Source organism: Asparagus officinalis, chromosome 8 (assembly GCF_001876935.1).
Source record: "Asparagus officinalis chromosome 8, Aspof.V1, whole genome shotgun sequence".
In the NCBI taxonomy this organism is placed as follows: domain Eukaryota; kingdom Viridiplantae; phylum Streptophyta; class Magnoliopsida; order Asparagales; family Asparagaceae; genus Asparagus; species Asparagus officinalis.
The window spans coordinates 117,556,240-117,570,903 of NC_033801.1; the positions used below are offsets into that span (position 1 = coordinate 117,556,240).

At 37.2% G+C, this 14,664-nt stretch overlaps 2 protein-coding genes across 4 annotated transcripts in view; one reads left to right on the forward strand and one right to left on the reverse strand.

The window, feature by feature from the left end:
• Positions 1–3,519, forward strand: part of LOC109851283 — an 8,054-nt gene extending 4,535 nt beyond the window's left edge. The window contains exon 2 of the mRNA XM_020421345.1: positions 1,602–3,519. Coding sequence (XP_020276934.1) covers positions 1,612–3,411 — 1,800 coding nt within the window. The 5' untranslated portion in view covers positions 1,602–1,611 and the 3' untranslated portion in view covers positions 3,412–3,519. The remainder of the gene's footprint in view (positions 1–1,601) is intronic.
• Positions 8,205–14,216, reverse strand: LOC109820244 (zinc finger protein 830). 3 transcript variants are annotated; one of them, XM_020386367.1, is made up of 9 exons: positions 14,063–14,216; positions 13,885–13,996; positions 13,412–13,511; positions 12,050–12,200; positions 10,082–10,143; positions 9,705–9,994; positions 8,932–9,007; positions 8,795–8,841; positions 8,205–8,701 (listed from the first exon to the last, which is right to left on the reverse strand). In XM_020386367.1, exons 2-9 carry the CDS (start codon positions 13,977–13,979, stop codon positions 8,527–8,529), a joined length of 996 nt encoding a protein of 331 aa, XP_020241956.1. In that variant the 5' UTR covers positions 13,980–13,996; positions 14,063–14,216; the 3' UTR covers positions 8,205–8,526. The 3 variants fall into 3 exon arrangements, with proteins under 3 accessions (XP_020241956.1, XP_020241954.1, XP_020241955.1); XM_020386365.1 differs by having other exon boundaries at positions 9,705–10,143; XM_020386366.1 differs by having other exon boundaries at positions 9,705–10,143; positions 13,885–14,011; positions 14,063–14,153.

The following is a 14,664-nucleotide window of genomic DNA, read 5'->3' on the forward strand; positions in this document are numbered from 1 at the left end:
ACAATTCAAGATAATTATCATGTTGAAATCAGACGTGATAGGAGACCCTGTATATTGTACTTAGATATTTGATAGGAAATCTTGTGTAAAATACGTTTTGAGAAATTTATGTACCTCCTGCTAGGATTTCTAGAAAGGGAAGTGATCAAGTTAATTTATGTCAGAAACAGTAGGAAACACTAGCTTACATGAATATTGGTGAAGTATATCCACAGCCATTCTAAAGTTTTTCTGTATCGAGCATTTACCTTTTCCTTCCTTAGGAGAAATGCATGTTTTTTTAGAATCTATAGTGAAGTAGTTGGACTTATTCAGGTTACCTTGAGCTTTACTAGTAATGAAAATGTTAGTGCACCATGCCAAAAGACATTATTCAAATCATCATCTGCTGGAGCCATCCCAAGACTATGGGGATGTATTGTTATTAAGGACATTCTGCAGGCAGATTGAAGCAATATAATGGTTGCCTGATAACCATCTTATTACCTTTTGAAATTGAATCAGTACTCTAAGGAAAGTTGGCACTTGGGTAGGAGGTTATACTGTAAAGCTGGTGCAAGCACGAGCATTCCTTACTACTTTCAAGAGGCTCCCAAAATTGTCTCAAACTTCGGAATGGTTTGGGGAAAAGGAAGAGATAAAATGAAATATGGAACCATGGTGTAATTGAAGCGTGATTTTACTTTACAATTATATGATCCCTAACCACTTGCTGCACGCCTCTCTTTACAATGTTAATATGTTTCAAGTAGTGTTTTCTGATGATTTCATATTTTGATGCATCTGGCATTTGTTTATTAATTGCTCTTGATTCACATTTTTTATTTGTTTAGTTTGAGTTCGCCTGGAGGGTTAATGTATAAAATAACTTGTTTCTGGAGATACTTTTCTTGTATATGCTTTGAGAGATTGCACCATCCTGACACTTGTTTGCAGTTACAGTTTATTTATTCAAAATCTAAAGGCATGCCTGTTAGTTAGAAGACTTTTAATTTTCTTTTTCACAATCCAATCAGGACTCCTATGATTCTGTAGCATGAATATTCTCTTCCTCACTTTTCCCATGCACACAAGCATTTTGTATGCAAGCTACTTGACTATAATTGATAAACGATTTGATGTTTGTAATTTTGAGTATTTTTGTCATTCATTTCCTTCTGCTTGAATATGCTTTGAGAGATTGCACCATCCTGACAATTGTTTGCAGTTACAGTTTATTTATTCAAAATCTAAAGGCATGCCTATTAGTTAGAAGCCTTTTAATTTTCCTTTTTACCTTCCAATCAGGACTCCTATGATTCTGTAGTGTCAATAGTCTCTTCCTCACTTTTCCCAGGCACACAAGCATTTTGTGTGCAAGCTACTTGACTATAATTGATAAATGATTTGATGTTTGTAATTTTGAGTATTTTTGTCATTCATTTCCTTCTGCTTGAATTGCTGAAAAAGTTTCCTTGTTTAGCAGCACTCATGTAAGCTGCAACAATTTTTATTGGTTACCCAGCCTGAAATTAACAGCGACCTGCTATATGCTGCGTCTTCCTTTCGTATTATTTTTAGAAATTAATCATGTATGTCTGAGATATTCATGTCACTTTCAGTTTTTGTGAGATGTCTCCAGCATCAAAATCCAAGTCCAAAGATAAGACAGCTGCAAGGGCAGTCAAGGAGCAGCCAAAATGTTCAAAACCCTCTGTTGCATCTGTAAATGGTGGGAATGGAGTTACAGCAGTAAGTGGATACAATCCAATCTCGGGTACATTTCATGCCCTTGAGACTCTTCCAACGACTGCTACGCCTACAACACAAAGCAATGGTCGATTTCGAACCATAGATGAAACAGATGAGCATTCTGGTAGTTCACTTGTTACAACAGCTGAATATGATTCTCTGTCGAATAATGATAGCTGTTCCGGTGAATCAGAAGACCAACAAAAGGAGAAGAATACAGTCAGCAATACATCTCAGTCGGTTCCTGGCTCTGATATTGACAAGCGAGAAAAGATAAGACTGAAGAACGAGAAAAAGCACCAGCGACAGAAGGAAAGGCGAGCCCAGGAGCTTCATGAGCGCTGCTGTAGCTACCTAACATCACGAAAACTTGAATCTCTGGCTCAGAAGCTTGTGGCTATGGGCTTCACATCCGAGCAGGCAACCATGGCTCTCATTCAAAATGAAGGCCGTGTTGATGACTCAGCATTGTGGCTTCTTGAAGGGGGCGATGAAAGCAAACGACAAGCTGCATCAAATCTTGACGGAGCTAGTCCCAAGCTTGACATAGCAGATGAGCTAGCGAAAATTGCTGAGTTGGAGTCGAAGTTCAAGTGCACAAAGCAAGAAGTTGAAAGGGCTATCGTTGCCTGTGAGGGTGATTTGGAGAAGGCAGAAGAGACTATGAAGGCACAGAAGCAAGACACTGCAGCTGCTCCTACAAATTCTGAATCAGCCGTATATAGTAGTAGGTTACCAACCTCTAGCCCAAACTCTGCTACAAGAGCACAAGTGAAAGGAATCTCTCCAGCAAATGTCCTGTTACAGAGAAGGGATGAAAGGGATTTAAATTACACGAAGTCAACGATAGCAGGAGCAGCTCAAATGGAATCAGCAAGCAAAATTTTGCAGCATACCGCCTTGAGAAAAGTACCATCTAAGCAAGATTGGACGAAATCACAAGCTGTAGTTCCTCCTCTTGAAAAGAAATATTCATTGCAGGTTGCAGCAGCACAAGCAAAGGCAGAAACCCCTTATATCTCTTCCGCTGGCAATGAAATCAAGCCAAACTTACTTCAAGGAACATTGAGAGAACCGATCTTCATGATGCAGCGACCACAGTCAAATGACAAAAGGCAAAATCTCCTCCCAGTGAATGTCGGTCTCAGTGCTTCAGTTCCAGCATCAACTGGAGGGTATCCCAATATGATCAAGTTTGCCAATGGGGATTTTGGGCAGCAGCTGAGGAACTTGGCCTTGGCTGGGTCTAGTAATCCTCAGCAGTTTTATCCCATATCATCGACTTCATACACAACTACTATTAGGTCATTATCCTCATCGTCACTGTCTATGCCTTCTTCATCGCTGGGGCTGTTCACCGGATGGGGATCTTCTGGGTCTTCTGGCGCATCATCGCCTGTTGACTGGAGTACTCGTGGGTCGATACCTCAGTGTGACTATACAAGCATAGATTGGAGCTTGGATTCGACAGAGTTGACATCATCATCATCATGGTCATCGTCAATAAAGGGCGAACGGTTGTATGATAATTCATGGCATGCTTCATACGCACCATCGCAATTTGCTGCTGCTGTCGAGCATCCTGCACAGGCTGCAGGATCTCGAGAGTGGACCTCTCCATTTGCCGGGAAGGACATCTTTAGGGTTCCTAGGCAGTTTGTTACATCCCCATCTCCATAGGAGATGATGGACGTTTGGAAATGGTGACAGGAATAAAATGGAAAATGGAACTGAGTGGTTGAAAATTGTTTTCTGTTTGCTTTGAAAAGCTTTGGTGATCTTCAGTTTCATACGTGCCTGTTGTGCTTGTCCCTTGCCTGTCTCTATTGATAACGCTGAGTGCAATAGTAGAAAGGGTTGAGGGTGGGTCGTCAGCGCTAGATTCAGGTGTAGGCTGCTGTTGAGAAAATTTACCTGGATTTAGCCTCATGTGCCTACATCGTTAGCGCCCGATGCAGAAAGTTTAGCGCTGGTTCAAGTTTTGCATAATCCTGCCTGCTATTCTAAAGTTGTTTAGATAGTCGTAGTCGGATCGGTGGGCTCTTATACTGTTTCAATCACGCCTAAATTTTAACATAAGCTTCGCCTGATTATTGTTGTGAAAGCAAATAGTTTAAAAATAGAGGAGATAAAAGGGAAAGATGCACCAAACCTCTCAGCAAAATTCATCCCAAAATCTGTCAGCAAAGTTCATCATTCAAACATCAACGACATCAAAGAGAGAGTCAGAGAGAGCTGAAGTTGAGAAGCAGAAGAGGGAATGCGCGAAAGCCGTTATTTATTTAGCTCCTCCATCTCCTTTTTTTCCTTCCCGGCATTTTGGAAAGCTTCTGTGTTATGACATGAAGGCGATAAATATGGGCATAGATTGAGAATGATGTAAGCTCATACATCTATCTGTTACACCATCTTAATTTATTTTTGTTAAACTTTGATAATCCATCTCCATATTTGTTACACCTTGAGTATGTTCACAAATAATAGATTGCAGAGCACCAAATAGATGTCTTGCTCATGCCGAATCATCAATCCATGCTCCTGTGAACGAGACCACAAGCTAATTGATAGAGTCAGAATTGCCGCTTGAGCAAAGTTTATAGCGTCTCACGAAATTTAGGACGTGCTGGATGCAAAAACACTAACTAAATGAGGACTGAGATGAATAAATGGTTGCAAAAATATGAATAGATACACTATGAGCACTTGTTATGTATATGGTCCCCTCTTATTTTTCATCACTTTACCATAAAATAGCATCACACTATTTTCCTAGTTAGCTTTTTGCAGCCATTCATCTACTTGACACCATCATCAAATGTTTATTATAAGTTAAATTACACTAAACCCTCAAGAATTTTTTTAGAATTTTTCGGTTTGCCACCAATAGCTTTCAAAATCTCATTAAACCCCCAAAAAGTTTTGCAGAAACCCCCAACAGCTTTCAAAATGTCTTTTTATGTTATTCTTTAGCTCTAATTTATGGGGGTTTTCTGCAAAACAAGGATACTTATTTGGGGGTTTTGCAATTCCATTAAGTTTATGAGGGAATTAATATAATTTTGAAAGTTACTGGGGATTTACAGCAAAACGCTGAAAGTTGCTGAACGTTTTTGTGGGCCTAGTGTAATTTACCTTTTATTACATAATCCAACCCCCTACTGATAGGTGTCACTAAATGAAAGTGTTATCTCGCTCGTGTTTTACACAATTTGCATATTCAAATACAGTTGGAATCTGGATTGAGATCCTCTACTAATGAGGAGGTTCCTAATATCTCCTAATGAGATCTTGACCTTTTATCAATCAAAGGCCAAGATCTCCCCATGAACAAAGGTATGGGGAAGATAAGGATGAGATTTTGGTCTTTGATTGATAAATCGAAGGCTAAGATTTCTTTATTAGGAGATATTAGGAACACTATGCATTAGTAGAGGATCCCAATATTTGGAATCTTCACTTGGAGAACACCTATTACATTTTCCCAAGCAGAACTTCACTGGAGTTTTGTGTTCAACGCTTTAAATAAGAGAGATTATTAGGGAGCTGTGCACAGTAAAAGTTTGTTTTATTAGTTGGACTCTATCTGAAGATTTTGCATACGGTGCTTGGATACTCACTGGACCTATTACATTTTTGCATACTCTCTTTTCAATTATAAGGTAACTATATGCAGCCTCAACTGTTTTTTTTTAATAAAAAAGAGAGTTAAATGAAGAGGGGGAGATGTTCAAATGATGACATTGGTTTATAGTTTTCTTTAATATCAGCAACTTAGTCGCAATCAATTACACAAGACTTTGATAACAATTGTGAAGCAAATATAACTCACTACGCAAGTTGTTGTACAACAGGGACTTCATCCCAAATTCTCTCCTCACCTTTATTTGTCTGCAACGGAGGCAAAGAGAAAACACTAACCGTTGTTTTCTACTTCTGATCTCCTTCAAAACACTCAAAGCTGAGACTTTGCCCTTCATGTATAAAACTTCCGAAGTATTTAATCTCACCTTTGACGGATTTGCGTTACTATTTTTGCCTTTCTACTTCCTCTTCTTTGTCATTGTGAGAGGTCGAAGGCTCGTTTTAGGGAAGAGAAGGTCGAGCATCGATTCGCATTATTTCATGAGCTTGAATAGAAGATGGGCGGTGAAAATAGATGCTGAAGAGCCTGTTTGATGAAGGGTGGCCTGATGGGTGATCCAGTTCCCTCGTCATACTCCTTTAGAGTCTTCACAATTCCCATTCAAATACCAAGGAATATACGCATAGACATGAAAATCTACGTACTAAAAGAAGTAGGAACCTGGAAGAGAGTGAAAAACAACAACAGGCATCATGCTCATGCATGTAGCTGTAACACTGAATCAAGAACAACTCTCACAAGGAGAACCCTCAATTCAAACTTCAACGTCCTACATACGTTCCTTCTTTCATATTCGATTAGATTATAGATTTACAAGCCCATAGGAGCACTAAAGTTCAGAATGCAAGACAGTTAAAGCCTAAAACCTTCTTCTTCTTTTTTTCCGAAATGAATAAGACAAAATCCTTTGAGCATGTTCAACTAATTCTTGGCTTAAAATCTACTCCGTCACAAGCAAAAACTCGCCTAATTTGACAGAGCAAAAAGTTTCCTCCTGCAGACTAAAGTCATAGCAAAAAACTAAATAATAATAATAATAAATAAATAAAAACACCGAGAGGAGAGAAATTTCTCTCTTTGGTGCAAGCTTTCAAAGTTATGACTTTGAACCCCACTGATTGCTACTTAGCCTACTTATTCGGAGTTTTGGTATAGTGGGAGGGAATTTAAGAGTTTTAATATCATTTTTATGTACTTATTTTTGCACTATTTTATTTAATGTTAGAAGTACAGTTAGATATAAAATTTGTTTTTATCATTTTAAATGCTACAGGATATTTTGTTAATTATTTGTGCACATGTACTCAGTGAGCAACGTATAAAGTTTGAGACATACATAATTACATATCATCCATTTTTTTTTAGAACTGCTGAATGGTTTAAAATTTAAAAACGATTCCTTAACTGATTTTAAAGGTGAAAAATGTGTGAAGTCAGGGTAAGGGATTGGATGCTAACTTTTCTCAGCTGCTCGGCAAGTGAGCATACATTCTATTCTGTAAAATACATTTTACATCAGAAAGAGGATCCTATTATACACATGATAAAGCTCTGCAAGAGTATTCTAACGACATCATGATTCTGAGTGAAATAATGGTAATTTGTGACATCATATGTGCAGAAAATCATACTTACATAGGAAAAACCACCACTAGACCAGGGCAGCAGCTATAATTTCCTTTACCAAAAGAGCAAGCACTGCATCCTGTCAAGTTTCAGGACCAAAGAAACTACCAATTATAAGGTAAAACTATATGCAGCCTCAAGTGTTTTTTTTAAATAAAAAAGAGAGTTAAATGAAGAGGGGGAGATGTACAAATGATGGCATTGGTTTATAGTTTACATCAAGGGGAGTCTAAAAAACTATTGAATATATAAAAAAAATACTGAGTATTAACATGAGAGGCCCAAAATTTAGCAAGTCAAGCTGAATTATAAGTAATATCTGCAGCTTTGAGGTAAATATTTGTTGTTTTTGCTCTGTACAAAAATATCATAACATAATGCAGCCTGCAGTCATAGGAAATCTTGTCAATAATATCACATATCAGCTAAAACTTAATTTGATTATTGCCATGAAAAATCCCAATTCAGAGAAATGATTCTTCATCAAGGAGAAAATAGAGCATGTAGAGATTCGATGTAAAGCAGTCCCACAACGTAAAACAACATTTATATCAATCTCATAAGCCTAGATCTCGTAATTTGTCTCAAATATTCAAGCCATGGTGAAAATCTGTAGATATTGGTTGAATATTGTTCACTCTAGAGTTTCACAGTTACAGGTTTCTCAGAAGAAGGGGAAAGAAAAAACACTAAATTTGCGCCGTAAGCGTACAATAGTCACAATCCTCATTCAAATTAGGGCCTCGGCCGATGAAGAGTGCCTACCGAAGCTAGGGTTTCAACCGGTAAAGATAACGCCTCTCCAAATTAGACCCAAACTTGGGGAAATTTTCTAGGGGCTGGAGATAGAAATTTTCGGAATTTGAATATTCCCCAATTTATGCATGTCATCCTTGCGGAGGAGGCAGGGACCATGCTAATCTTCTCTGTGTTGTTCCAATTTTTATCAGGTGCGTCCGAGGAGACGTTCCTAAGGAGCGCAATCCGCAAAATCAACACATTAGTTGTCAATGGGTCCGACTATTGATCCGTGTTTAATCATGTCATTGTCACTTTTGAGACACTTAATTTACTCTCCTCATAAAAATTGCATCGATTAGTTCTAATAGTCTTTCCATTAAGGCAACAATCACAACTCACTTCCAGCCCCAGTTTCAAAAGAATTGAGCATGAAGATAGATTTTATACGTAAACATTGCAGAGGGACCATTCAACACTGAACAAATTAAGAGGAGCTGACAACGCTTGCAAACCAAGAAGCTGGAAGAAGGCGAAAAAACAATGTAGCGTACACCTTTTCAGCTAAATATAACGTGCTGCCTTTACAGTTCATAGGCAAAAGAAATACTTACAATTTCTGTTTGCTCAAAGACAATTTAACAAGAGTACTCTCACTTGGAGAATTAAGATGAGAACCGAAGCCTAAAATCATATTAAGTAATCGGGACTTATCTGGCTGGAATAATATATCCTTCACCCCAGGAATACCTCTGGACTCGTCCACTGAGCAACATATATTCATTGTTCTAGAAATGTTTTGCTCTCCAGTCAACTGCAAAGTTCTCATCGTCGTCATCACTGGAGGACTCATCGCTCGACTCCTTACCCTTGAATGCTGGGCTTTTCTTCCCTCTAGCAACCTGTGCAGCTTTTACCTCCATGAATTGCCTTTTCATCATTTCCACGTTCTCTCTGTATGCCCTGGCGTACGATTTGAAAGAAGAAACATCAGTGATAAATAAAGAAATTGTTGGATAAAGAACTAATTCAGTAGCACAAATCCTAAATACTCACTGCTGTTCCAGTGACTCGAACTCTGCCCTAACCTTTGCAGCATCGATCTGTAAAATCAATAATACAGGATGACGTTAAAGTTCAATTTATAGCGGACAAGGATATCTGCTGACAGAACCATGATCGGAAATTCTCACCTCTTCCTCTTCAAGACGGTCATCTACACCCTGCAAGTCATCTTGGATTTCCTTCTCAAATTCTTTGTATGCATCACTACATTAAAATTACCATACATACTTTGGTTAGTTCAAATCAATATATGTCCTGGTGCTTGTAGCAAAATGAAGCACATTTGCTGTCTGACATGCAAAACTGTTACAGATAATAAATATAATCTCAAAACTGCCAAGTGATATAAACTATGGCTTCAGCTATCGGCAGCAACAATGAAATAATCAAATGAAAGAAAAAAAAAATGACTCGCCTCATCCATGTACATTAGTCCTCTTTCAAGTTCTCTACAGGGTGCAAAGATTTATAATGTATTTCGTACAAAAAGAAGGGAAGAACAGTAGTATTAAAGAGACAACCATAACAAGGGCTTCAAGATTCTACAATAGGTATAATAATTACAAAACAAAATTTTAAAATAGTAAACTGCAACAGTTCCTTTGAACAGAACGAAATCAAATAACCATAGACAGAGGCAAACCTAGAAAACATGCTTAGAGAATCTGTACATACTTAAGATTTTAGAGTTTCTTGTTGATAATGCTCTATGTATTCACATTTTATAGTTTCTATTTTGATAATACTCAATTGCTAAATAGGATATTTCAATTTTACGTAACTATTAAAAATCTAGGAAATAGGTCATATTGAATGACAAAAATTTGATTCAGCAAAATTATAATAGATTAAACATGGAATTATCATGTTAGAGAGAATCCTTAAAATAAAAGGAACTTACTTAACGTCAACCTTAACAGGTTCAATGCCACGAGCTCGTTGGTCTCTCTCTTTGTCGTCGAAAAAACCTTCAGGCAGTGGTCTTTCACCTTTCGTGGACTCCAAACCATGCGACTGTCCGGATGGTTCAGGGATGTCATTTAACTTTATACTTTCATCCCTTTCTTTGTCATCAAAAAAGCCATCAGGAAGTGCTTCCTTTACTTGTTTGACTTCTAATTTTTTTGGTGCTCCAGTGATTTTGTTGGAAGGCTGACTTTTAACACTTTCACTGTTAATAAAAGAGCTTTCCTGAAAAGGTCCATCTGCATAATCCATCATCTTTGATCTTTTACCAAGTAAGTTTGATGGTTTATTTTCATTTCTAACCATACCAACCAGATTATCGTTGGCTGGGCTACTAGTTTTCACCCCAGATTCTGAAACCTTCAAATGATGCTCTGCAACAGAAGAAACAATTTGCTTTTATGAGGAAGATCAGATGAACCAAACAGCAGTTAAAGCTAAGGCATTGCGCAGATGTTTGCTAAGTAGTGGTTGGGATGATACATGTTGCACTTGCACCGGAGCTTTAATAAAATTTCAACCGACATTATGACAAATTCCATAGCCTAGGCTTGAATATCAAAATGCATTCCAGTATAAAAACAACACTAAATGACTGATTTCCTGACAACAAAATTTGTACTTTCAAAGGATGATGATATTACTAATGATTTTTCTTTGTCACCTGGCTCACTACAGTGCCTAACTTTTGATGAAAAATTCATAATTCACAGAATGATGACAAAACCAGTGAATGTTTAGTCAAACCTTAAATTTCAAATTACATATAATTTCATCATGTCTTATAGTAGTTAGTTAAGAGTTTGAAATTATTTATCCATGTGCTTAGTATGCCAGACATCTGTGACATGTTTATGCTCATGTTTAGGTAACAAAATCAAATGAGCCCACCGCTCCTTGAAAATCCTGACAATTCACAAGTTATCTGAATTCTAATAATACTGTGCAATTCTAAATACTTCTCCAATGCTAGTGTGAGACTTTCAAGCACTCCTTTAACACATATCAGACACTATAAGATGAGAGCTTCCTTTCATTTCTTTTAAATCAAAAGCATAAATTAATATGAGAAAATGCAAAATATTAAATTTATATAAATAAATCCCAGATGTTCTGTCCAGATGTTCTAACCTCCAAAGCACACAAAAAGTATATAAGCAACATGGCCATCCTTAACTGACATCAAACCTAACTTGGTACCTCTTATTCTTATCCTATTTTCAGAGTATTGGCATCCACAACAGCATTACTACTCCAACAATTACTAACCTTCGAGCAGTTCCATGACGAGTAAATGTTACCTATCTATCATCGTCTTATGAAAAATTTCCCTGAACTTCATAGGTAATAGTCATCTACAATATCTTGAAGTGAGAAGTATTTAGAATATCTGATTATGCTTTAACTCTAAAAGGTATACTTTTTACCATGAACTGAGAATAACTGATTCTGAAAAGACTTCTTCAGGATAAAGCTTACAGGTACTCGTCGTATATATCATGTAGTCCTTTAAATTCTAGGCAGTTTAGAATCTGAAGCTTCATTGCACAGTTCTCTTTAAAAATCTTTTCTGTAGTATCATTACCTAATGCAAAATCAGTGCAAAAAACGTATATCCCTAGTAAGATATTTGTTCTGCAAGTATTCTGCAATTTATTAAACTTCCTGCACGCAACAGTATCAGGACTTTGATCGTTAGGTGACACTTAAATCAACAGTTGTTCCACTTGCAACAATTTTATCTGTCACCCCCATGCTTCTTTTCTAAGCAAGAAGGTAAAATTTCAAGTTGCAGACTGTCCATTTAAGGATGGATTAGTACCTCATGGCAGTTCAAATTCTGGAATATTTGCTGAAACCATGAGGAGGTTGTGAACTTCAGAGGAATACCATATGGAGGTTGCAACAAGTTAAAGAGTTTTCATCCTCCCCTTTCCACCACTGCTTCCAAAAGATGTATTCTTTGGTGAAGGCAGTGGAGCAATAACCTTAAACTATATGTACTATAAAATTACAAGTTAGCTTGTCAAACTGCATTTGCAAGCTTGACCATTCGACCAAATTTTGGCATCCCGTATTATTATTCCAATATAAGAATTCAACAGTATAAATAGATTTTAGATAAGATCAGTTCAATCTTTCATTGAGCTCAAATGAACCTAAACTAACATGATGGAAGAAAAAAGAGAAATCATGAACAGGTACTACATCTTTTTAACTATTCATACATGATAATAATAAAATGTAGATGACAGAAAGAGCAAAGTAAAGGTAATTTACCATCCTTTTGCCTTTTTGTCTCCCGATTATCAAAGAAGTTTGAAGGCAGCGTGGGTGATGGCCGGGCTTTGGGCAAGTCTGCTGGTTTTTCTGCATTGACTTTATTTGATTGAGTTATTCCTACGGCAGCAGCTTTGACATTTTCAATAGCCTGTATTAACATAAATGTGATTAGAATATGTAAATACCTTAACAACATAACCACAAAACATGTATATGCTAATAAAAGTCTAAATTCATGCATAATAAAACTACGAACATTGATAAAAGGAAGGAGAGTCAATGTATATCCAAGATGGGAAGACTAGTACCACCATTTCATAGCTTCGTTTCAGACAGATGGATAATACAGGATAAAGTTAGGAATAAAAAAGAATGCAAAAACTCAACTAAGATCAACGTAGAATTTTTTGATAAATTTAGGAACAAAAACTTCGGGATAACTAATTTATTGGTAATGGCATGCTCTTTCCCATCAACCAAAGCATAAAACCTACTATTCCCTATTCTTTGTTGGCATAACAGTTGCTAGATTTTACCTAGGCTTTGATGTAAAATACTGGAAAAGCAGTGTCACTGGTTTCTCATGCCACATACTTTTACAAAGTCGTAAATAGATAGCATCCCATTTTCAATACCGAACATGACAGAGACAAATGCAACAGTCAGTACAATGCAGAAGGTACCTGGGGTATGGTTGTAGAGAGGGAAGGGAGAAGGGGACAGAGGTTGTATCCAGCACACACTACAGAAAGGTATCTAGACAAACCACCATTTCGGATGCTAGAGATAACCGGACATGTGTACGATGCACAGGTAGTGATAGGGCTAGATTTGGATCTTTCCATACGTTTTTTTTCTTGTGGAAGATATGTTTATTGTGATTCTCATTTCCTAAGCAAGATTTGCTAGTTTTGTTGTCCTGTTAGATTCTATACCATTCTATCCAGACAAACTCAATGAGATAGTACTGAAATATATAAAAAGCCTTTAAAAAACAGTATTTACTATATTATCACCATTAAGAAATCCTATTGGAGCCTTGTTGAGGATCATGGAACATCAAGAACGCAAAACAAGTCGCGAAGGCATGTAATACTATATTCAGAACAAATGTTACCGCCATGATGCCCTTCACGCACCTGGCCAGAATCTAAGCAAGCAGAAACTGTTATCATCGGTTAAAATGATCACGGCGGAAGCAGCAGAAACAGCAACACGAAGCAGACCATCTTCATATCAAAGTTTGAAAATACCACTAATAGACCTAAAATCCCACTGACATTGAAACCTCCTACAGACACTTAACCAGAAGCACACTTATCGAGAAACTTAAACTCAGTTAGCGCTAGATGACATTACCTCATGATGCTTCCGGGAAGCTTGGTGTGCAGGCCACAATGACTCAGATTTCAAGAGGACATTGCATACTCTACAAACAGGCTGGTCGTTTTCGTTGTACCTACAAGTTTAGAAAGCATAAGTCCGAACATTCTTTCTCAAACAGTATCACTACACGCACGCACATAAACCTGTAAGTAATATGTAAAGAACTTTAGGCACATAACAAGAAGAACCAATGTAAAAATATTGAACCCAAACAATATCAACAACAACAAAGCCGTGTCCCTAATTTTTCGGGTCAAATACATGAATCTTATTATTCCATTCAGTTCTATTATGCGGATCATCTCCTCCATTTAGTTAACCATCAGAATTTATTAAACCAAAATCATACCATTCACTTCAAAAAAAAAAAAAACTCCTCTTTAATTATAATTGATAAATATAATCATAATAATGAATCAAAGTAGGCGCAGTTTAAAAAAAAAGACCTCACAAGAGGAGAATCGATGCGCTTGTCTCGATTTTGGGAAGACTCTCTCAGCTTCGATCGGAACAGCGCCTTTCTCTGCGCTTGTCTATCCATCGCCAAATCCTCCCTCGCTGCAAAAATCACACCTAGGGTTAGGGTTAGGGTTAGGGTTTAGAGAGAGAAGGGTGGATTTGTACCTCAAAAAGGAGTCGACGGATTGGAGGTTGCCGAGAACGAAGGGGGGGGAAATGGAAATTGTAAGTTTACAGTGAAAGGAATTTGCAAAAATTTAACTTGAAAAAAAGAAAACAAAATTGAAAATTTATGTGAACGAATTACAAAGATGGGCTCAGTACGAAGCAGGCCGGCCTTTTACACATGATTCTAGCACTTTGTTTTATTACTCATCCTTAACGAGGCCATAGCCCGCAGGACAGGGTTATTGTTTTGTTTTTAATAACTCAGCTGGAAGGTCTAGAGTCATATTGAAACATCCTAACCGTTTAGATCCCAGTAATAAGTTTAAGTAATGTTAGTTTGAGTATAAAAACTCCAAAGAAAATTTGCCACATGACAAAGTTGCAGTATGAGAATTAGTCTTCTTATATAATCCATATTTTGACACGGAAATGATATATGGAGGATGTAATTAAAAGATTAGGATCCTCTTGGATCTTCACCGGAAAAGCAGTAGTTTTAAATTGTTACGGTCAATTTTTTAGTGGATGACTGGATTCATTTCAAGTTTTCTTAACGCTTTGCTATTAAAAATAATAATCTCCTCACTATTTTTTTAGGG

What these genes read in the sequence shown, in the direction of transcription:
- LOC109820244 (XM_020386365.1), bottom strand. Translation starts at nt 13,979, where the DNA reads ATGGATAGACAAGCGCAGAGAAAGGCGCTGTTCCGATCGAAGCTGAGA. An exon ending in ATCGATTCTCCTCTTGTGAG is followed by an intron (nt 13,512 to 13,884) that starts GTCTTTTTTTTT and finishes CTAAACTTGTAG; the next exon opens with GTACAACGAAAACGACCAGC. An exon ending in ACCGTCTTGAAGAGGAAGAG is followed by an intron (nt 8,842 to 8,931) that starts GTGAGAATTTCC and finishes TTGATTTTACAG; the next exon opens with ATCGATGCTGCAAAGGTTAG.